Source organism: Telmatherina bonti (genome assembly GCF_933228915.1).
Source record: "Telmatherina bonti genome assembly, chromosome: 16".
NCBI lineage: Eukaryota > Metazoa > Chordata > Actinopteri > Atheriniformes > Telmatherinidae > Telmatherina > Telmatherina bonti.
In genome coordinates, this window is record NC_136614.1 from 22,083,677 (window position 1) to 22,108,384 (window position 24,708).

Genomic DNA, 24,708 nt, shown 5'->3' on the forward strand with positions numbered 1-24,708 from the left:
TATATATACACATTATATATATATATATATCTATATATCTATATATCTATATATATATATATATATATATATATATATATATATATATACACATTATATATATATATATCTATATCTATATATAGATATATATATACACATTATATATATATATATAGATATATATATATACACACATTATATATATATATAGATATATATATACACATTATATATATATATATATATATATATATATACACACACATATATATATATCTATATATATATATATATATATGTGTATATATATATATATATATATATAGATATATATATATATATATACACACATTATATATATATATATTTATATATATATATATATATATATATATATATATAATGTGTATATATATATAATATATATATATAATGTGTATATATATATATACACATTATACTATATATATATATATATATATATATATATATATATATATATATATATAATGTGTATATATATATATATACACATTATATATATATATATAATATATATATATATATATATATATATATAATGTGTATATATATATACACACACATTATACTATATATATATATATATATATATATATATATATATATATATATATATATATATATATATATATATATATATATATATAATGTGTATATATATATACACACACATTATACTATATATATATATATATATATATATATATATATATATATATATATATATATATATATATATATATATATATATATATATATATATATATATAATGTATATAGTAAACGTTCGATTCAGTGTGAAGTCTTTCCAATAAATTTAAAAAAGTAAAATAATCTCATTAGATAAACACATTAGATACATATTTTTATTTTTTCACATTTCAGTTTTACAAATTCAGTTTTAAATACTAAAAAAAAGGAGTACTTCAGGACATCAAAAGTAATTTTGGCCTGATTAAGGGATGAAATTAGTCATGTTACAGTAGATGGAATATAAATGCTTTAAAAATTCTTTAAATAGTTGTAATATAATCAGTAATATTACACTGTAGATATCCAAGTGTTTAACTGCCACTGCTTAAGTGGGAGATAGATTGTTGTCAAGTTAGGCTACTTTTGACATTTTGTCTGAGATCTGTGTGAACGCTACGCTGAATTGAGATTTTCAGCGACACTGAACCAAGATAAAATGTCCATTTTTTCTGACAACGTTTGCTTTAATATAAACTAAGCTAAGCTGTACTAAACAGCTCTGTTGTCATATTTCGTGGTTACAGTCTATTAATCAACTGTTTAAAAAAAAAAAAAAAAAAAAAATTCAAAAACAGTTGTAAGCAGTCTGAAGTTTTACCTACTACGAGTTTTAGATCTGCAGTTCACACAGAGTCCATGTTACAGTCAAGTTCAACCAACAAAGATGATGAAAATGAAATTGAACAGACAACAATGGTCCTGTGTGGAACTACAAGACTTATTCGGTTGTTTGCAACATTTAGTCATTAAACAAAGGTCTTTTTCTGGAACTTTTTAGCAAAACTATTTGGCATGTTGTGCTATCTATAGTCGTAAATAGTTAAAATAACATTTCATAGACAGTGATGCTGTAAGTTGCCTCAGCTGTTTCAGTGACTCAATAGTGAATAGAAGTGCAATCTCAGGTATCTCAGGATTCAATTTTGATTCAGGGTGCTGCACTTTTCATCCATCTTTTTTCCACACCAATGTTTTTTTCCCCCTTTACTTCCTGGCTACCTTTATACTACTTTATACTCCATTCAGTATCAAATTCAAGTAACCAAACATATTAATCTCCCCTATCTTTCATTTATGTGGAACCATAAATAAATCCAACACATAAATATATTTTTCATAGTGTCTTTATGTGTTTCCCTGGAATCTTCAAGAAAATGTCCCAGCAATAGTTGGGAACAACCTCCTCCTCTAACTATCAGATTTTATTTGGACTTTAAGCAACTTGCATATGGATTAAGTCTTGTCTAGGCCTGGTCTGTTCTCATGTCCACAAAAACCAAAATGTTTCCAAATAAGCCTTCAAACTTGAGTAAATCTCATGTTCGATAACAGTACCTGCAAGGCTCCATGTCAGCTTTGTCATTTCTGTTGTTTACTGTTGCCGCCCAGACACTTTAAGGGGACATACTAGTCCATCCCCCTAAAGTGTACGGGTGGTACTGTGACTTTTTCAAGGATTTTATAGACACATACAACAGTCACGTACATGTCAACTACCAAAATCTATCCAAATTTAAAGAAGATGGTATGGTTTGCAACTAAAGCTCAATGAAAGAAGATTGACTTATGACCAAGCGGCAACCCGCAGCAGTTAAAAGTGAAGCCTATGTGGAAGTACATAAAACTGCAGGGGCTGGCTCCAGAACAGAGCAATTCCCTATAGGCTCCAATGTTAAAAAAGCAAACTTCACAACAGAAAAACATGTTTACAGTCTGGTACAAAAATCCATTTTCAGTTTAAAGGTCAGGTTTACCGTCATGACAACTGTTGGGGAGAGTGAATTTTTTTCTGCCCGTTTAAAAGTAATTTAATCTTGAAATTCGGCATATTTATGGGTGTGTCCTTTTGATTGATAGGTACCCAATCTCCTGCTTCAAGTAAGGAGAATGTAAAAGAACTGCGGTTTTTAGCCGGGTCACAACGTGACTTAGCTTTAGCCTGCTTACCTCTGTTAGCTGCTTAGCTCTGGGTTCGCTCAGTTAGCTCTTAGCTACAGGCAGCTTGGAGGTCGCTCGATGTCAATCATCCACCCCCACGCTCACAGCCCCCCTCTCAGCTGTACCTCTTTGCCCATATTTGTATTTTCCAGGCGAGACAACCTGCATGCTCCTGCCAAGATGGCGATGGTAGGAAGTGCTCACTGAGCTTCAGTTCAGCTCTTCCGAAAACTATGGGTGACGTCATGGAGGCCCTGTCCATCTTTATATATAGTCTATGCTTATGACATGGGAATGATTAAAAGCAGTGTTCCACTTCACAATTAACCAAACATGCAATACAGACAGGTTCAGCTGCAACTAAGATTATTAATATAGTTTATAAGAGTAACAAAAACCAGAAAATAAAGTAAATTATTACACTGCCTGGCTTAAAAGAGAGACTATGTTTTTTTGTACTGTGTTTAGCTCATTCACATTATGCCTTTGCTGTGGCATTGTTCTGACCATAGACCGTATGTGAAAGATGGACGGCGCTTCCAGTGGTTAAAAATGAAGGTTAAAAAAAGGAAAAGGTTTGTTTTGTCTTGCTGGTGATGAAGACACAAAAAGGAATTCCGTTTTTGTTTGTTTAAATGATTATAGGAGTCATTTCACTGGTGACAAAGTTAATCTTTCAATCTCAAGATCTTTATACTCCTTTCATATGACTATTCATGTTAGTTTAATATCAAACTAATTTGTGGTTTGTATGAATATTTTTTTCCTTGTTCTTCAATGCAGTCAGTCAGGTTAGATCAAAACACTTAGTGAAAATTTAAAAAAAAAAAAAAAGTTCCCATCTATTTTGATAGAAAGTTTTGTGTTGAACACGTGGAAGCAGTCCCCGTGAAGGCAAATCACCTTCATAAAAGTATGTTGTACAAAAGTGATACAGTTTAAAGGGCTTTAAACTGTGGATACAAATCCACACAGCATTAACTGAATAAAGTTACTATCATCAATTATAGTGATAAAGTAATATTTTAAACTTTTTCTAACTTTTTATTTTTATGTCCATCAAAACAAGATATCTGGGAGTAATCAGATTACTAAAATTACCTGATATAACACATCTACATACACTTTTAAAATGAGAAAACTTGAATAATGGTTGTCAATATTCACCAGTCAGTTCCCCTGAGGTTTGAAGCCAGATATGCAAAGATAAAATAAAAAGGGCTCAGGACAAAATAAAAAGTGAAACTTTTAAAATGTCCCGATGAATATTGTTTCATTCAGTAGAGTTGCTCTAAATATTCTTAAACATAAAGGTCAGATCTCAGATAGCGTGTTGACATTTGTCAAACCTTTAAAAAATATCCACTTTAGGCTATAATGACTCAGAAATTCCTGCAATGAAGGTAGACGAAGCTTGTTCAGTTGTGTACATTCCTGTGATGGGCGTGATGCCCTTTTAACACCGGAGCATAACAAATACTCTGGCTGCTCCTTACTGGAGCAAGAGGGCTTTCAAATAACTCATATCTTTGAGCTGGTTGGTTTGTTTTGCTCGGAAATGCAGTTGTTATTGGATGTAAAATTGTATAATTAAGGACACTTTAAATTTGAAGACATTTAAAATCAAGTGTTTTTTTGTCATTTATATATTATTTGATATTTTGATGTTTTTCCCCTGAAAAAAAAAAGTCTTAAAATCTTAGAAATCTTAAAACAAAAAAGTGAAATCTGTAGATCTCTAAAATTCTAAACAAACGCCGACACATTTTAAGATTCTGGCAATAGTTTAAATAATAATTAAAAAAAAGTTAATTTAATTAGCTAAAGCACATTCAACTCTTATTAAATCAGAAGCATTGGACTAATTCTTGAGTTAAAAACTAAAAAAATGAATCAGTAACCCTACTAAATTTGTTTTGACTACACAAGCTGTATTATAACTGTCCCAACAATCCCTACAGTAGTTTGATCAGCTGCGTCATGCGCCTCTATTTTTTAAAGACTTTCCACAAATCTGACTTATTTAGTGGATTTTAGTGAAATAAGTGCTGCCTGAACAATGAACAACAACAATGAATGACTGAAGCTAAACTACTGATACAACTTGTGTGATATATGGGAAACAAATATGTTAAAATGAGCCTGGCAACTACGTGACTGTTAAGTTTAAGATTGACATCCTACCAGATCACCCTCTTCTTCTTCTTCCTTCTTAGGTTCTTTAAGCTCATCATCAGGGTTGAAGTCTTCCATTTCAACCTAAAAACTCAAGCATAACATAGTTTAGCACAGTTATTGATAAACTAACAGTCTGAGAGTTGGCCATTCTTAAAATCCTCACCTCCTCTATAGCAGCATCCTGAAGCAAGGACCGGACATCCAAGCGCACCATATGACGTGGTGAAGACTCCCAGTGGTTGGACATCTGTGTGAAGAATAATTAAGTCAGAAAGGAAAACCTAATGTTTAAGTTCTGAATGACAACGTGAAATACTATGACAGACAACCAGCTGTCTGTTTGATGTCATTTAACTAATCTTTTAAACCTTTGATATGTCTTTAAAAGTGCGCCCGTGGACATTCCTCTTTGAACAAGTTTGAGTGTCCGCCATGATTTCAGCCACATACACCTAAAAACAAAATACACAAGACCATTTCAAAGACGAGTAAGTTTGGGCAGTTGACCGACTCATTAACACAACTCACCTCAAAGCCTTTAGTTTTGGCTGCACTCCAGAACTGATCAAAATGTTTAACTCTATCATTAACCGTATCTATAATGATGAAGGGAAAAAAGCCATCATCCAGCGTTTTCTTGAATGTTTTAAGCATGCTGCTCCGGTATGTGTCCTCCATTTCTGGCTCATACTCATACTCAAGAACCTGTAACATAGAAGATTTTACTGCTTATGTAAACTGGAAAAGTAATTAAAATATTTTTATCAGTGCATTTGTTAATGAATGCTTGATGTTGTTTTTGTGAGTATTACCTTGGTTTTGATCCTCTTCCCTGTATCTGGGTCTTTTTCAACTTTTTCAACCTCTGTCATGAAATAATCATCTAAAACAAGAACTCTTGGAGGTGCACCACCACATTCAACTTCTTTGTCCTAGATATAGCAAAAGTTGAAAATGAAGATTTTTCTTTTAATTTCATTTTTTGCCAAACAAATAATCTGTGACAATCTGTGGTTTAAATTATTTTCGATTAAGATTGAAATGGCATGATTTTCTAGAACAATTTAACTCACCCGTATGAGCTTGGCAACATGGCTTTTTCCACTTCCTGGGAGACCTCTCATGATGATGACAATCTGTTAGAACATAGAACTTGAGTAAGGGTTCAGGATGAGAGATTTAATATGAATATTAACAGAACAGAGAAGCACCCTCTCCGGCCGCGATAATCTTCCAGGTGGTTTGAGGATATCCTCAATATTCTTGATTTCAGGCTTTTTTTCAACTTTTGGGGCTGGTGGTGGGGGTGGGAGGGCTGCTGCAGCTGGAGGCCCTCTGTCCTCTGGATAAACTCTTCTGTCAACTAGATTATAGAAATCAGATATGAATCGCTAAATTTCTCACATGATAAATTCACATTGTTAGATCGCTTTTGCATACTAGCAACAATTTACTAAAATCATTAAAGTCAAGCATTTTTGATTAATTTTAAAACCAAGATCAAGATCTATCGAGAGAAGGCATCAACATACCATAAGGTGAGCTGTAACGTTCAGGCTCAATACGATCAAGCCTGCTGCGCTCATATGAAGGTCTGTCATACCCAGGTCTTCCATAATGTTCATCAGGATCACGACTGCCGCTTCGATCCCTGTCGCGAACGTCTCTGTCTCTATCCCTGTACCCTGAGCGCAGAGCCAGTGGAGACCTGAAAGAGGATGAGATTACATTTAATTTTTACAATAAGTCTAAATTCAAACAGACATAAGATTAGCACAATGTCTGACCCATATGTTATAGAGTACCTTTCTTCAACCAAGACATGTGTGCTTGAATTCAAAACAAACACAAAAGACATATTTCATGTAAACAAGAGGCAGAGTACTTCTCCAGAAACGGGGGAATAAAAAATACATAAAATTTCTTACCTTTCATCTCTCTCACGTGAAACATAGCGTTCTCTCTCAAATCTCTCTCGTTCATATTCAGGAAGTTCTCTGTATAATTCCCTCTCTCTGCTGTACTCTCTGCGTTCCATGTAGGGATCTGATCGTCTTTCATAATATGGGTCTCTGCTGTAAGGATCCCTGAGGCCAAGCAGTTCTAGGACAATAAAAAAAATTTTTTTTGATAAAGAATGTAGAAAAATTACAAACGCAAAATGAGTACAAATTTTTTTTTTATATGATTATAAAATTGATTAAAAAATGATTGAAACTAACCTTTTTCATAGCCCCTGTCTGATGGCAGTGGGTCAGGCCTCAGGACTATTCTCTCCCCATAAGAAATGCGCTCAACAGTGGCACCAGGCTCTAAAACATTAAATTCCAATCAACATCTACCCACAGCATTGACCTCAAGTACGACCTGTGTCTTCTTTGAAAATAATAAGTCTTGTTCATATTTGATATTCCTACCATGCCCATGTCCATAATCAACAGTCTTGGGAATCACTGGAGGTATGGGTGCAGCAGAAAGAGATGGTGTGTAATCTAAAGATTTGGTTTCCCAGGATACTGGTTCAAGAACAGCAGTTTGTGCAGCTGCAGTCATACCCTGTGAGATTAAAGATTAAATCTTAAAGCGATAAATGCAAAAAAGAAAAACTGACTAAATATCTTACAAAAAAACTTAATTCAAGTAGGGAATATAACAATTGCCCATTACATTATGTTTATTCACTGTGTTACTCTTACAACAATGCACTCTTGCTAAAAATGCTAAGAAATCAATATTAACCTTCAGAACATTTCGGACATCTGGTGGGATCTCCAACCCAAGGAGACCAGCAGGGAGTTCTGGCAGAGTTTCACTAGGCACAGACTGTGGTTCTGTGCTAGGGGTTTTTGACACCTGCAGTTCCCTAAGCAAAGAAAAAAAAAGATCAAATCATTCACCAATTTCTTTTAGCTACATTTAATAAAATTGACAGAACTCTGACTAAAATTATGCAAATTGGACAAATCAATGTGAATCAACTTCATGTGAATAACACTAATTTCTGTCCATTATTCAAATTAAACAAAATTATGCTGTTAGTGTTGTCAAATACTCATACTAATCAATACTAAAATGTAGTATTAGTTATCTAGATATAAATTAACATGGGTACTGATATTAAATGTTTTGCATCTGCCAGTTCATTAACAGCTGTCTCCATTTTAAAAACCATTTTGAAAAGGCACAACAGAGGGCAGCCCCTCTCCCCACAGCAGCTACCTGGTGGACCCACCTCTTACGCTGGAGATGCACTTTTACATTGGCTACGACAAAAGTAGCGTCTGCTGGTAGAATTACCGAAAAGTAAGATAATTGTTTTGAGCTGAGTTGGGTGTTGACACAACTATAAAAAGAATTACATTATCCATGGAAGTGGACCTGAAGGGGCCCAATTTTATTGACCAGAACCCAACCAAATTCATCACAATGATGAAACTAGAAGAAAATTCCATCATTTTGTTCTTGCAGATGTTGTTAAAGACAGTTCTTGACATATCGGGCTAGCAGAACTTTTTCTTGCGGGGCTCTGAGAAGTACTGTGTGATTGGTCAGACATTTGAAGCGGCCATTGTTAACACGGAAAAGCATGAAGCGAAAGGTTGCCGACTGCATTTATACTGATGCAGATTAAACAGATTGTTTCAATAAAACGGCTGATCAAGGTGGTTACAAGTACGAAAACCTTTACATATGCCATTTAATCATACAGACCAAGTCATGTGCAAAACCTGCCCTGCCGCAGGTGAAGTTTCTTATTAAAAATTAAACAACCAGGTTTATTGCACATAAAAGCAGATATTACCAACTGCAGTGATCCCTGTTGCATTTCATGGAATATGAATGAACCAGGCGAAAAAAAAAAATTACTTATTCCTACAGACTCTAGAGCAAGATCAAAGTTTTCGCTTCTCATGGAGTATGTAATAAGCTTTTATTGCTGTTTGAACACAAGGTGTTCAGGTGCAAAACTTTTTGGAAATCCCTGCCCAACTGCACCGACTCCCCAAGATCCTATTGTAAATGCCCCTTGAGAGAACGGGGACTAACAGCCAGCCCGAATCAACCACAAACTCAAGCCCACCATCCAGCTACAATGGAAATCATTATAAACACAAAACCTAACAGGACAGTTGTCGAGTACATTTTATAGACCAGGTTTGTAAAAGATATAACAAGTGGACGTCAGGCTTTTTCAAGATACAAACTGAAAACACTTTTAATAAGATGTTGATCATTTGTTTGTTACATTTACTTGATCTGTTCTCAAGTATTGTGAAGAAAATTAGACTTTTGTTAAGAGTACACAAAGTACTAGCTGAAGTTTCTTTTAGTTTGGGATTTCTTTTTTACACTGAACAGTTTGAGAAGACTGTAGCTCCACAAGTTACTACAGTTTTAAAATAATGCATTTATTCCATAATGTAAATACCTTTTCTTGTTACCTCCACCAAGGAGGCTGTTTTACCTGCAGTTCTTCTGTTTATGTTCAAGATAACCCAAAACATTTTTGACGGATTTTCATGAAATCTTCAAGAGTTTTTGAAAATGTGAAAAGGAAGTGCTCATTTAATTTAGGTGGTTCCTGAATCACCGTTTGAATCCAGGAACTTTTTGAAGGCCTTGGCGGTGCTTTACGCTCTTTGAGTGCTTTTCTAGTATTCATTTATATTTTTCATTGTTTGAGTTACGGTGGTTTTTTTTTGTAGTGCTCTGACTGATTTATTAAAGTGTTTTTTTTTCCTTTTGTGTAGTATCGAAAATAGTATCCCGTATCAAACCTTAGTATTGTATCTAGTTTGAAATTTTAGTATAATGAAAAACCGCATATGCTATAATAGTATTTATAATAAAGAATAAAAAAAATAGTTATTACCTTATTTGTTTAAGTTCTTGAGCAGCTTTCAAGATTATTTCATGCTGACGCTGTGAAAGGGCAAGAACATTTGCTCCACTTGCTCCTTGGGCAGCTGGATCAGATGAACTTTCAGAAACATCTGTGACATGTGCACCAGATGGTGGAGGTGGAACTATATCCATAGAAGGCTCTTCTCTGTGCTCATCATAGTGGAGTCTATGATCTGGATAATCAGCATATCCCCTCTCTGACGGTGGGGGAGGCCTTGAGGGCCTATTCCAGTCAGAATGTGGTGGATCTTCCTGCCTGTATAGTGGTTCATCCCTGTATTCACGAATTCTGAGTTCTCCTCTTCCCCTACCGGGTTCATCATGTGCATAAGAGCGGCCTCTTTCAACTTCTTCTTGCCATTGCCCATCTCTTAAGTGCTCTGGTGGTGGCATGTGGGGAACATAGTCTCTTTCGGAAAGAGAACGTTCCCTATCCCATTCAGACTCAAAGTACTTTGTATCTTGACGATAATCATCAGGAGGATAGTCCTGAGCTGAACGCCACCGAAACCCATCTTCCCCATGATCATAATCTACAGAGTAACGCTCACTATACCCTTCTTCATATTCCTCATGTCTTGGACCTGGGCGCCACATATCCCTTGCCATTCCTCGGCCCATAGGTCTCCCCCTCATGCCTCCTCTATCCATTATCTCATGAGGGGGCATGGGAGGGCCCCTGCCATGTTGTGGAGGCCATTCTTGCTCTCTTCCTTCATCATATGATGGCTCTTCCATCATTTCATGAGGTGGTGGTGGTACACGTCGCCTGTCTCTTCCTACATCAGGGTGCATTGGGTGTCTGTAAGGATCATGTCCATGGTACACTGATGGATCAATATTTGTGTCATCAGAGTCAATTTCATGCTCTAATGAGTCATGATCCATTGGACCATGTGCTGGGTGAGGTGGACGCCCACGTCCTCGGGGCATAAAACCAGGGTGACCACGTGGAGGACGACCTCGTCCAGGTGGAAATGGGGGTCTCATCCCTCTTACTGGAGGTCTCCATTCTCCCCAGTAAGGGTCCCCTTCCTCTGAGTACTCAGCTGACTCAGCATCTTCCCAGTGCCTTTCCATTGGCTCACCTCGACCCATTGGTGGACCCCCTCTCCCTATGGGTGGTCCTCCTCTTCCCCTGAGTGGGACCCCTCTCCCCATGGGTGGACCTCCTCTGCCCATGGGTGGACCCCCTCTGCCCATGGGTGGACCCCCTCTGCCCATGGGTGGACCCCCTCTGCCCATGGGTAGACCCCCTCTGCCCATGGGTGGACCCCCTCTGCCCATGGGTGGGCCTCCTCTGACCATGGGTGGACCTCCTCTAACCATAGATGGTCCCCCTCTTCCCACTGGTGGACCTCCTCTTCCCATAGGTGCCCCCCCCCTGCCCATTGGTGGACCTCCTCTTCCAACTGGAGGACCTCCCCTCATCATTGGGGGTCTGCCTCTTCCCATATGGGGTCCTACAGTCTCTTCATAATACTCTTCTTCCTGAAAGTAATTATCCTCTGGCACCCATGTTTCTTCAGGGGGCATTTCTGATTCATCACCACCAAACTCCTCGTATGAAGGACTTTGCCAGTGATAACCCTCTTCCTCTTCGGGCAACCTCATACTTTCTTCAGGTGGCCTATAGTCAAATGGCATTTCATCAATCTCTTCCCCAGCTAGAACAGTGTTTGGTCCCCTGAATTTCCCAGAGCCCATCGGTCCGCGCCCGTGGCCACTTAATAGGGGCTGACCTCGTCCCCTCCCAAGAGAAGGCTTTGGAGGCTCTGGCCTTGCTTGTATCTGACCAGAACCTTGGATCTCAGCTGGCTTTTGAATCTGGGATGGTTTGCTGTCTGCCAACAGTCCATCTTGTTTTAGGGAAGTTTGTGCAGGAGTTTTTGGCACCACGGCAGAAGCAGCAGACACAGTAGACTTATTACCAGGTAAAGGTTTTTCAGTAACATCAGATGAATTCTTGCCATCCTTTGCCTCAGAGTCTGCACTAGCCGGTACTGTCTGAGGAATAGGGTCATTTTGAACAAAAAAGCCCTCATTTCCAAGCAGACTGTCGTCTGTCATGTCTTCAACATTTTTCTTCTTATCTGGTTCTGGAACATCTTTTTCTTTAACAGACTGTGGCTCACCAGTTGTCTTTTCTGTAGTCTTGGATATGCTATTAGGAAGTTGCTGAGTTGCGAGCTCTGACTTAGGTTGAGGACCTTGTTTTTGATGTGGTGCTCCAGGAGATTCAGTACGGGGTGAAGGGCCAGGGGGCCTTGAGGTTTCAAATCTAGGCTGCTGTCCAAATCGCGGCTGGTCAAATCTGGGGGGACCATCAAAGCGTTGTCGGGGCTGGTCAAATCTGGGGGGACCATCAAAGCGTTGTCGTGGTTGGTCAAATCTGGGGGGACCATCAAAGCGCTGACGCGGCTGGTCAAATCTGGGGGGACCATCAAAGCGTTGTCGTGGTTGGTCAAATCTGGGCGGCCCATCAAAGCGCTGACGTGGCTGGTCAAATCTGGGTGGCCCATCAAAGCGATGACGCGGCTGGTCTAATCTAGGAGGACCATCAAATCGTTGCTGTGGTTGATCAAAGCGGAGAGGGGCATCAAAACCTTGTGGTGGTTGGTCAAATCTGCTTACCCTGTAATCAGTAAGAAAACAAAAAACATGTAAAAAAAAAAAGCTTATTATTTAGTATGTTTACAGTCTGCCTAAATTCAAATGCTGACAACAAATGTAATTTAACTTAATGTTTTTTAAAATGCCAGTCTTGAATGTATTATTAAATACAAAAAAGCATAGTAGGATAAAAAAAAAATCTGACCGTGGCCCGCCAACGCTGTTGAAGCTTGCTGGTGGCCCAATCAGGGGACCAGGGGGCTTGACTTCTACGCTAGTAGGAACACTTCCTTGAATGGGGTGTCCAGTGTGTGATTCTGAGTGTGCTTCAAAGCCAGGGGGATGTCCCGGAGGATTGGGTCCAACAGCAAGCGCAGTCTGCTGGATACCTGGGTTTACTGCCTGATGCTGCATTTGCATCTCTTGTCCAGGGTACTGGCCAAACTGTCCCATCACTGCACTGTTATATTGGCTTGAGGCATATGGCACCATGGCAGTAAGAGTGGCAACTCTTTCTTGAAGGTGGGCATTGGTGGCATTCATCTGCTCCTGCCACTGTTTCCATTGATGCTCATAGTCCTGCAGTTGGTCTTTGTGGGGATAAGTTTGGAACTGTTCATACCACAAGGCAAAGGAGCGATCCCAGTCTTGGAATAAAGGAGTAAATTGCTGCTGTTGCACTTCATAATACCTGAGCTGCATTTCAGCAGACATTGACTGCAATAGAATACACCCAGGTTATCACACTTTTTATTTAGATCTCATGTACAGAACTAGATGAAAACCCAGGTAAATGAAAAACTAGTTGGTAGTGTACCTGCAGGTTAGGAGGTTGCGGAATTAACTGCTGGTATTGCTCCAGGATCTGCTGAAGCTTTTCGTGTTGTTGCATGAGAGCTTGGTACTGTAAACCTGCTCTCTGCTGTTGCACCTGCTGCCACTGTGCTGCTGCTGCCTGCAATTGCTGGAGACGGGCAGCTTCTTCTGGATCTTTTGGAATTTCAGGCTTTACAAGAAGTAAAGAAAAGTTGGGGTCAAAACATATCTTTTTAATTTGCTAAATTTCATTTGACACATTGAGGTAAACTTACATAATTTTTAAATGAAAGAAAATATTTTGATATGGCACTTCAAATACCTAAAACATAATCATGCAATTGCCAACAAAATCTTGAGCACTGCTTGTATTGTGTTGAAAACATCACACTTACAAATGAGTTAAGTGAATTACAACCACAATTAAATGGAGAATGAGATGAATGCATATGTTGTGATCCATGATGCAGGACATGACATGTTGCAAGGATTGAGATAAAATAAAAATTGACAGTGTGACTTACTGTATCTGTAAATTTAGATGAGGTTCCTACATTCTCTCTGTCTCTCTGTAAATTTATACAAATAATACAAACCATGCTTAGACCTATGGTTAATTTTACCAACCAAAAGACTGGATTTGGCATTATTGTAATGACTGCTATGTAAATCTTGAAAATGCTACATTATAATAGAAACAACTTTAACTCAAGCTAACTGAAGTTATAAGGCAGAATTGCATCTTAAATCACAAATTGCAGATGTGCAGCCATGATAGATTAGGTCAATAAATTAAAGATAAGAAGTGTTCAATAATTAGGATTTCAAAGAATTACCATCACACAATGCTTTACTTTGTTTGAACATCTTTATATTATATAAACTGACCCTGCATCATTCTTGTTTACTTCTTTTTTAATTCACAGGGTAAAAGGTGCAAGTTTTAATTTAATTAAAATATGTATAGTTACTCTCCACTGCTTTTGTCTTGTGTCATGTCATATATAGCAATTATTTCTACAAAAATTAAAAACATACAAGCAGTTCAACCATATTTTCTTTTGTCCTTCACAAAGATTTCCATTTGTAACAAAGGAATTTTAAGATACTGCCACTTGAACATCAGCTGAGTTAATATAACTGCTGTTAAATAAAAAAAAACTGATTTCAATCCTATTGAACAGTTTCTGCATGGTTAAATTGGCACACGACTTAATACCACACATGCTGGTTGACTCCCCAAGGCAGTCAGACTTCAATGCATAAAATCAATTTTTATCAACTTTCCAAAACTCCAACATCTGACATCTCAAGAAAACTTACCCCTACTTCCACAGGAGGCGGAGGTGGCACAGGGGGTTCTTCCTTGGGAGGAGGTGGAGGTGGTGCGTTTTTTGGTGAGTCAGAGGGAGGGGGAGGAGGAAATGTTTTACTTGCAGAGGGTTGCAGCGGCATAGAAGCTTCGCCCTCCTTCTGAAACTGTTTGCTCCTCTCTTGTCTTAGTTTTTGTAGATTCTGAAGATGTTGCTTGTACCAAAGTTGCTGCTGCTCCTGGCAGAATCAATCACAACAGCATCTTATAAACCACACAACAAATCTTCAATTTTTCATTTAACTAAAAAAAAAGTTATTTATATTAAAAGCACACTACTTATAAAACATTTACACATGATGTATGATGAAACCAGGAAACTTTCAATCTGAGCATTTGAAATCTTGCCCTTTTTTAACTGGCTCTGCATTTAACATAGTACAACTGTCATTGGATTACATTTACCATCTTTTAGTTAATAGGTAATCTTCGCAAAGGTATCTGAAATGCCAAAGCTGAAGTAAAATTTAGTAATTTAAATATAACTGACAAAACTTAATAGAAATGTGGAAACTTCTCAGTTCTGATATGAATCTTAATAATTCTGAAAAAATTAACAAAATTAGTTACATCTAGCATCTTTACCATTAACAAAAGGTGTCCTGATATTGCACATCTGAACGTATTCAGATGTAGTAAAGATAGAGAAAGCTTAAAACAAGTAAGATAGAAAAACACAAGATCAGCCTTACTAAAAACAAATCCCATATTATGCTCAAGATATTGCCTTGCACACATAGACCGTATATGAAAGATGGACGAAGCCCGACACTCTTTTGCACATGCATATCCAAAGGCTAAAAAAAAAAAAACATAAGGGTGTCACGATTTCGATGTTACATCATAATCTATCAAAATTAAGTCATGATCTCGAGCATTTAAATGAGAGAGAGAGAGAAAGAGATTGACGCGAATACTGAGCTGCCCCCAGCATGACAAATAAGAGTCTATGCTTCTTTTTTTTTTTTTTTTTTTTGATACCTTAAAATAATGCACAAAAAAGTTCTACCTAAAAACTAGTGCTGGGCGATTATTCAGATTTTTATCTCAATTACGATTTGAGTTTTCAACGATCATGAAAATAAAAGGGTGCGATTATTTTTCTCTTTGCAGTTTCTTCTCCTGCTGTTTTCAGTTGCTAATCGAGCATCACTGGCATTGCAGTGCTGTGCTGTAAACTCCTCCCACAGCTGCTTTGGTTTTATTCAGCCACTGTTGCCAACTTGGCGAGTTTTTTTTTTTTTGGTTAAAAGCGACTAGCAACAAATCTAGTGACTTTTACTGGAGTTATTAGAGACTTTTCTGGTGTTTTCGCGACTGACTTGAAGGTAGTTACTCTAGTTACTAGGGGTGGGGAAATCAAATCGAAAAATCGAAAATTGGGATTTTTTTGCTTTACAATTTTAAAATCGATTTTTTGTTAAAAAAAAAAAATCGACTTATTTTCAAACAAATAAAAATAACCCATTATAAAAATTTAGTCATTTCTATTGTTTTTATTGACCTTTTTACTTGTCTTCTGGGGCGTTATAGCAGCAGAATGATGTTCTGGCTACTGTGTTGATTTTTTCTAATTGAAATCAATAAATATTACGAGCAAAAAAATAAGTTTTATACATTTATTTTGTTTTTAATCTACAAAAATCAGCAATATCAAAGAATTGTGAGAATCGCAATTTAAATTGAATCGGCACCCAAAATATCCGAATCCAATCCGGACAAAAGCATATCATCACAGCCCTAGTAGTTACTGTAACAAACAAGCAGCGGAAGCCTCTGCCTGTCCTGAAGTACTCCCAGGTGGCCAGTCTCAGTTCGCTCCGGCTGCAGGTTAATGTAGAATAATTGCAGCAGGTTTTGGAAGTTCACAACATAGTTTATACTATTGTCAGTGAGAACTGGTGGCATTATTTTCGTATACATAGTTTGGCGAGTTAAACACTGTAATATCCCTCCGTCACTGGGGGTTTCCATAGCAACACGTTAATCAGCTGGTTCAGATCAGCTGTCTTAACAGGTGAATGAGAGAAATACGCTGTAGCTTGACAGCGGTTGTTTGGCATAAAACGTACATCGAGGTCAACATAAAATAGTTCCTGTATTTCAGCAAATGTTGCAGAAAAGAAATACAAATTTGTTATAAAATATTTACTGTGTGTTAGACGGTTACAATGCCCGACGCAGAGTCAAGAACATCACGATGTGCAGCATTGTTTAATCCTTACTTATATTTATCTATTCAGTTTTTATCAGTATTTGCAAGACAAAGCTTCATGTTATTTGCTTGTCTTCTAAAATACGTGGAATCCCAAAGACATTTTTTAAAAGTCACGGTTCAATATAAAAAAAATTCATGTTGTTAAAGATAAAAGGATAATCATGTTAAATAATCGAGATCTCAATTTCAGTCAAAATAATTGTGATGATCATTTTTACAAGAAACATGGAGCACTTTTATAACAGTTGTTTAAATAATAAACAACTCCCTCTTGTATCAGTGTTGAATTATAATTTTATCTTGAAAATAGATGAGGTGCAGAAATAACAGGCAAGCATAGTTAAGGATCATTTCTACCTGAATTTGAGATATGCATTGTCATGCTCACCTTGCAGAATGTCTATCAGCAAAACGCACCCATTGTGATTTGACTAAAATGTTTATCCAAATTAGTGTGCTTGGACCAGCATCATACAATTGCTACATTTATTTAACTTACAACTTAAGTTTTAATACTTGTGTCAATAGTCAACTGTAATTTCTGGGCTATAGAGGGCACCTGAATATAACCTTCACAGAGCATGCAGCAGCTCCTTTTCCTTCTTCAACAGCCACATTGATCGCCTTTAACTTAAAGGCTGCATCATATACATGTCTTCATGTGTTTCCCACAATGAGTCTGAGTATGAAGCGTAAAATGACTCATTAGCCAGTAAAAACCTGTACATTTAGTCTATCATTGTTTAAGCTGCAGGATTCAAATTGTGTGAAAAAAGTAGCTGCTTATAACTAAAAAAATTACAGTATTTCCTTGTCCCATGTATTAAAAACAGATCAGAATGAGACGTAAATATCTATTCTCTCTTCACCAGGCCAAAAACTGCATCTTGAGGGTAATTTTGAACAAGGATAACCATCTAAAATATCACATCTCCTTTGTCATCACAAGTGTTTTATAGTAGTTCTGGATACAAAATGGTTCAATGGCTCAGAAACTAATGCATATAAATGTAGAGAAATCAATAAATATTTATGAAATCCACACACTTGTTATTTCTATAATACTTATGCTGGATGCAACTCAGAGGAAGCCACAGCAACTTGACAAGAAAAAAAAAACTTTTTTTCTTTTTCTTTTTAAAATAAACTGGTAATGTCAGAATTCATTCATGGAAACCTCCTAAAGTCAGACTCCTCGCTTCACTCTCAATGCTTTCACACAGTCTCCCTGCTCCTGACACACTCCTTGTACCACAGCATTACAACCTTAGTGGGATCATAGTTCTTGATCTCTGGAGAGCACATCTGGACCATAAGGAGATCTGACACTCTCTCTGGGCTTAGATTGAACCACAATTCAGTTTTGACTTGTTTTATTTGCTGTGTCCAAATATCCACACTATTCCCTATATAGTGCTTTTTATAGAGGTCACACCATTTTCTAGGGGTGTTAGAATATCCAGAGAGAAAAAAGTAGTGTACTTAAAATGACCCACAATGCATCTTGAAAAGTAGTGAGCATCAATGGTCACTAGACGGGTCAATATAGACCATAATGCATATAGTGTAGCCTTGTGTAGTAAGTGAAGAGGTTATGACTAATGTAGACATTCAGACACAGCCACTGTCTTAACAACGCCACCGTCTCCATTTTGTCACTTTTCACTGAACTTTCTAGTTGGGACTGTAGGTCCTACAGTCTGGCTGAGAAGGAAATAGAAAATAGTGCTGCAGACATTCGCTTAAGCTTTCCAGCAGAGTAGCAAACCCCAAAAAAGTTGCTCTACCTTATCATTCAGGCAAATACGTCTCTTTTATCAAGGATAATTCTCAAACTCTGCTTGTTAAAGTGCTGTAATCCTGCACCACAAGGAAACTTGCACGAAAGTGAAGGAAGTGGGAATATCCAGCTTGGAGTGTTCTGTTCATACGCTGCAGCTTGTTGAGCATAATGGACGAATTTCACAGCAAGGTGTAAGCGGTGCTTTTACTAATGCACCCATGAATTATTTTAAACATTTGCATTCACAGTCTTCTTTGTAGGATATTCAAACCGAATTAAAAGTTCTTACACATAGGCTGCATGAAGATGGCCCAGCCAGATTGAACAGCTTCTATGAAGTCCTTCTCACAGATTTAATACCTCTGTGCTGATGATACTACAAACCACAATCTGTCTGCTATGCTGTCAGACCATCTAGTTATCCCAGATTATTCACATAAATCCTGCTTTCCTTTCAACACATTTGCATCAACCCTATCATGATACAACTGTTATTTATTTTTTAATAAACCAGTAGCTATAGTTTTTTTTATGTTAGAGCTGAAAGTGTTTAATTATTCATGTTTAACATTATTGTCATTACCATCATTATTACTATCTATATGCCTGTATGCTATGGTGTACAAACAGAGCAAAGGAAGCAAACACAGTTTAAGATGTTGCACCAAGTAATTTAAACCAGGACAGAATAAGTAATTACCTGCAAGGGTAAAGATTTGTTGTCTTCTACTGCTGATGAATCTTTGTTGTTGGCATCTATGGTATTGGATGTACTATTGTTTTCTGGGGGCTTGGGAGGCTGGGACTCTGGAAGGGGAGCAACTGGTTGGGGTTCGGTGGGGTGCTGGTGTGGTGGAGGCAAAGGAGGCTGCTGGAGACTTTGTTTTGGAGCTGGGGGGCCTCTTGTTGTCTGAGCCGAAGTCTCTTCTGGTTTATAGTAAGACTGAGCACCTTCATCACCTTCTACCTGCCCTGATCCTTCTGGCTGCCACGCTGACCCCGGATATCCACCGCCACCACCGTACGAAGGACCACTGTTCCCGTGATGTAACACTGACTGAAGCTGCTTCTGGTGTAGCATCTGCAGCTGCTGCATCTGCTGGAGGTGCTGCTCCTGCAGGCTGGAGAAGAGTGAGCCACTAGACGGGGCCTCGAAACCACCGTACCCTGAAGCGGTGCTAGTATGGCTGACAGCCGGAGGCTTACGAGGCCCTGGCCCACCATAGCTTTGAGACGGAGGTGCACCGTAATTTCCCCAAGAGGGATACATTGTTAAAAACAAAGCCACACGCGGCCTTCGTTGTTACATGCAGCAGTGCGCGGAGTGGCTAGCAGAGCTAATAGCTATTATCGACCGGCGATTACCTGAAAACGATAGCTACATTGTAATTTAATTTTCCATCAAACAATGTTTTAAATAAAAGTGTGACTACATAAAAGAAACCGTTATGATTTGAAGGACAAAACTTAAACGATCAGATTTAGGAGAAAATGTTACATAAACGTTTTGATACTTGAAGTCGTTGAATGGCCGACGACGACGTAGAGCACGCTGATTGAAACGGAGCTACGTCACTACGTCAGATAACCACATCCGGTAGTGCTTAAACTTTATATTTATTTATTTGTATATTCATTCACTTGAATTTCATTTGTATTGTTTTTTAATTTACAAAATAATCCCAACACTTTCATGCATCAATTTACTTTATCGGTGGTTTTAGTTGAGAGGTCTAGGACAGTTGGAGCGTATCCATGAGCGTATCCCAGCAGGCCAGAAAGAACAGAAGCAGTGGTTACGACCTGAACAGGTCGCTTGTCCATCTAAAAATACCACAGAATTATTTTATTAATTCATTATGCTAACCGCTCAGTCCGATGAAGGGTCGCGGGGAAGCTGGAGCATATCCCAGCAGTCTTTCGGGCGAAGTGCGGGGGTACACCCTGTACAGCTCGCCAGTCTATGGTAGGGCACAAAATCATTTTGTCTTTTAATCTTTATACTGCAAAGAATGATATGGCATACTTTGTTTTTATTGTTTCTTTTCATAACGTCTGTGTTAATATATTATTTTATCTGTTTCTCTGTGTGTAATAACATGTGTTTATGTACTTAGTCGTAAATATATATAGTACAATTTACCTTGAAACCAAACAATCTATACATTTTTAAACTTAGTATGGTGAGGCAAAGCCACGTTGTTGCTATTCATTGTCCTATCATGATGGTGATGGAAATTATTATTGTTGTTAATAAATGTATTATTATTATTATTATTATTATTATTATTATTATTATTATTATTATTATTATTATTTAATTGTTGATAACAAGAATAAGAAAACGGGTTTCCCAGAGTCATTGCTGTTATAAACTGTATTTTGCACGCCTGCCACTAGATGGAGACATACACATGCTCATGTTTGCTTAATTAAATTTTTATCTAATATTTGGACACATAAAATCACAATTACGTCTTTAAACCTGTTTTAACACAGAGATAACACACACACACACACACACACACACACACACACACACACACACAATATGAAAACTAATTGATGAGAGAACAAAGAACGAAAGACACAAATAAAAAAACAGCTATAAAAATAAAACAATATGGAAGCACAGGTCCGCAAGTAAATGTAAGATAATGTAAATCATATGTGATTCCTGAATCTTTTTTAAAAGCTGATGAATTTTGATAGCTTTTTTAAAATTTTAATTTATTCATATTTTATTTCATTAAAACTTTTTTTTTTTGGTTTAGGGACTTTTGTGAAAGACTCCACCTTTGCATAAAAAAGGTAAAGTAACAACACAATGTTTAAATGTCTCTGGAGCAAAACAGAAAGCACAATATATAATACCAGTACTAATTCTGCTATTACAACAACAACTTTTACTACTACTACTACTACTACTACTACTACTACTCCTAACAACAACAACAACAACAACAATAATAACAGAAATAATAATAAGAAAAAGAAAAGGAAAAAGAAATCAATGTAACTTTGCAAATAAGTTAAAAGATTTTAAATGTTAAATTAATATTCATAACCTCTTATATTTGTGTGTTATGTTTCACTGTAAAATGGTTTTCAGATCTAACAATACTACAAAAAGACTGGAGATAAATACAAATCTGTAAGTTTTAGACTAAAGCCAAATTGTATGAGTTCAAGTTGTCTCAGAAGTTTATAGGAGATCGGGACGAGAGGTTGAGGAGTGGGAGGTAAGGGACTACTGACTTTATGTTGCCCTTGAGGTTTGATATACATAAGAGTATTTTTCTTAGGATCATCAGTAAATCTCTGCTAATTTTGACCAGCAGAACCACTTAAAAAGAATCGTTAAAGCGGATTAATCAAGCTGGTCCTGTTTAATGTCTCCCGTTAATTAGTTTGTCAGCAGTGTTTTAATATCGCCTAATGACTTCATATTTCACTGATGACATTCAAGGGGTGTTAAAAGAGGCAAATGGCCCATTCAGGATTCAGTTCTTTCGCTTAAGACGCCCTCAATGAATAAGACAAGGTCACGAAGGCCTAGCCTTTAGGGAAAGATAGATTATCTGCGGAGCGGAAGGGTGGTAGAAATCCCATGGAGGAAACTCTCAACACTTTAAAACAGCATGACGGGCACAATGTGATACAGTTCTGTCTTAGAACAATACACTGCACAGGGGATTCATGGTAGAGCTTCAGGCTGCTACACTGTACAGGATGGTGGGATAACCCCACAGTGTACTACAGGACCAGCACTGTGGACCAATAATTAATGCTTTTTGGATGGCAGGAATTAAGACTGATTATTAGCTTTTTGTGGTGTGTTAATAACAAGCATAATATTAAATGTTTATTAACTTTTTATTTTAAAAACTACGAAAATAAAAGAACAGTCTAATATTTTGAGATGCACGGGAAGTAAGGTCTTTTTGATCTCCATCAGCACTTTCCAAAGCTTTCTAAACAAGAACAAAGAAATCAGAAATCGTAAAGTTGTGGTTCACAATATTGAGGACATGGCATTTTCACTGTGATGAAAATCCTATGTTAAACAAAATGCTCAATGGAGGCTAATGGATCCCGAACAAGTCCATGCACTGCTTCTAAAATGCTTTGTTTGACAAATCAATTTTCCCATAACCCGGTGAGGAGAAAAGTGATGTGGATTGATCGCCCCTCCTGACTTTGTTTCCAGAATATTGTTTGATGGCTGGATAGATTAATTGGTATGACATTTGAAAGCCTTCTCTTGACTGTCAGCATCCAAGCCTCTGTATGCCAATCGAATCCTAGTCTAATTGTCTCTTCTGTAATACCTCAATTCACAAATTAGAAACGGTACCTGTATAAAATATTCCCAATGTAAGAAATAAAAAAGATAACACAGCTTGATCAGATATGGGTTTGGTGGGAGGGTGGTGTGGAGCAGATAAGGCAGAGTGCATTAAAGGGCATTACCTAAACTGCTGTGACTGCATATCTTCCTCTTGACACAGTAGTTCTGAAATATAGAAAATCAGAACCAGCAGCAGCTCTTGTGAACAGAATCTGGACTCATCAATTTATCATATTTCACTCATGTCTGAATGCATCTTAGGAATCTAATTTTAATTAGACAATTACAATGATGATGCATAGAGGGTTTAAAAAAAGCAAAAACAAAACTCAAATCTGCATCCTTGAAAAGCCTATTACATATCCATATGCTGCTTTGTTGGTTTCTTTTGTTTTGGTGTATATAGACTGTTTATTTACAAAACCTAAATATGTTGCAGCCTGCATCAGTCCTGAAGGTATTGTTTGAAATACTAACGCCAAGCTAGACATGTGGATAGACAGTGGAGTATTTCAGTATGTTTTTCTCGTTGATAGAGACTTAATCTATATATGTGTGATAACATCCAAATTTATTATTGAACATACTAACAATTTCAGCATTTTGGCAGAACACTTAAAAATGATTTCACATCCAAGTTTACTTTGACCAGAGCTGAACCTGGTGCAAGAGTTGCTCCAATTCTTGCAATTGTTGTCATTTATCATTATTCCTCTTTTGGAAGCTGTATGAAGTCGGACTATATAATATAATATAATATAATATAATATAATATAATATAATATAATATAATATAATATAATATAATATAATATAATATAATATAATAGTATATAATATAATATAATATAATCTAGTATATAATATAATATATATATATATATAATATAATATATATAATATACTATATAAATGCTTCTCATTTTTTCATGTTTCAATGTTTCTGTAAAACACTTTGAATCACATTGTTGTTAAATTGTGTTATAGAAATAAACATGCCTTGCTTATATATCTGTATATACATTATAACTCTATTCTACAACCCTATTCTACAGTTTGCAAATTCTTTTTTTGTTTTTAAAAAAAAACAAACATATATTCAATTAAATGCACAACAAAGACAAGATATTTAATGTTCAAATTGATCAACTTCATTGTTTTTTGTAAATATTAACTCATTTTGAATTTGATGCCTGCATCATGTTTTAATAAAGCTGGGACAGGGGCGTCAAAACACTGAAAGTTTAGGAATGCTCAAAAATACCAGTCTAAAACATTTTGAAAGTGAAAGGTTAAATGGAAACAGGTGAGTATCATGGTTGGGTATAAAAGGAGCATATAAAAGGAGCACATCTGAAAGGCTCAAACAGGGGTGGGTGAAGTTCACAACTGCCTGAGCAGATAGTAAAATAGTTTAAAACGATTTAAGAACATTGGCAACATAGACGTTTCTAGCCTCTTTTTTGAGGCGCTAAAGCACCCTTAAATTGAATGCCAGCACCACTAAAAGTTCAAATGTCCATCTGCGTTACATGTGTGTGTGTTTTTAAACAAACTAGAAAAGCATAAACACCATAGTACTTGACTAAAACATAATATTTTAACAACAAAAATACAGCAACACCCCCAGCCTAAAAATGGTTTGATCCTGCCGACTTTTCCCTGACTCAGGCTCTTAGCGCTTTCTGCACAGAGGGATGTGCTGCTGCCTTGGCTGACATGCAGCAGTGGTCTAAGTAACTGGCCTAAAACCAGGA

The 24,708-nt window shown here is 36.8% G+C and overlaps 1 protein-coding gene across 1 annotated transcript in view; it reads right to left on the bottom strand.

Annotated features, from left to right (window-relative positions):
• Positions 1-20,128, bottom strand: part of ylpm1 (YLP motif containing 1) — a gene marked incomplete at its 3' end in the record, with an annotated part of 41,615 nt that extends 21,487 nt beyond the window's left edge. Inside the window, exons 1-17 of the mRNA XM_079255112.1 lie at positions 19,301-20,128; positions 14,551-14,778; positions 13,229-13,417; positions 12,617-13,128; positions 9,767-12,433; positions 7,633-7,756; positions 7,311-7,449; positions 7,116-7,205; positions 6,822-6,996; positions 6,426-6,601; positions 6,105-6,256; positions 5,967-6,029; positions 5,706-5,825; positions 5,422-5,598; positions 5,262-5,345; positions 5,057-5,140; positions 4,900-4,974 (exon numbers count right to left, since the gene is read on the bottom strand). Of these exons, the coding sequence (XP_079111238.1) occupies positions 4,900-4,974; positions 5,057-5,140; positions 5,262-5,345; positions 5,422-5,598; positions 5,706-5,825; positions 5,967-6,029; positions 6,105-6,256; positions 6,426-6,601; positions 6,822-6,996; positions 7,116-7,205; positions 7,311-7,449; positions 7,633-7,756; positions 9,767-12,433; positions 12,617-13,128; positions 13,229-13,417; positions 14,551-14,778; positions 19,301-19,870 (5,625 nt within the window). The 5' untranslated portion in view covers positions 19,871-20,128. The remainder of the gene's footprint in view (positions 1-4,899; positions 4,975-5,056; positions 5,141-5,261; positions 5,346-5,421; positions 5,599-5,705; positions 5,826-5,966; positions 6,030-6,104; positions 6,257-6,425; positions 6,602-6,821; positions 6,997-7,115; positions 7,206-7,310; positions 7,450-7,632; positions 7,757-9,766; positions 12,434-12,616; positions 13,129-13,228; positions 13,418-14,550; positions 14,779-19,300) is intronic.
• Between the last annotated feature and the right edge of the window lie 4,580 nt (positions 20,129-24,708).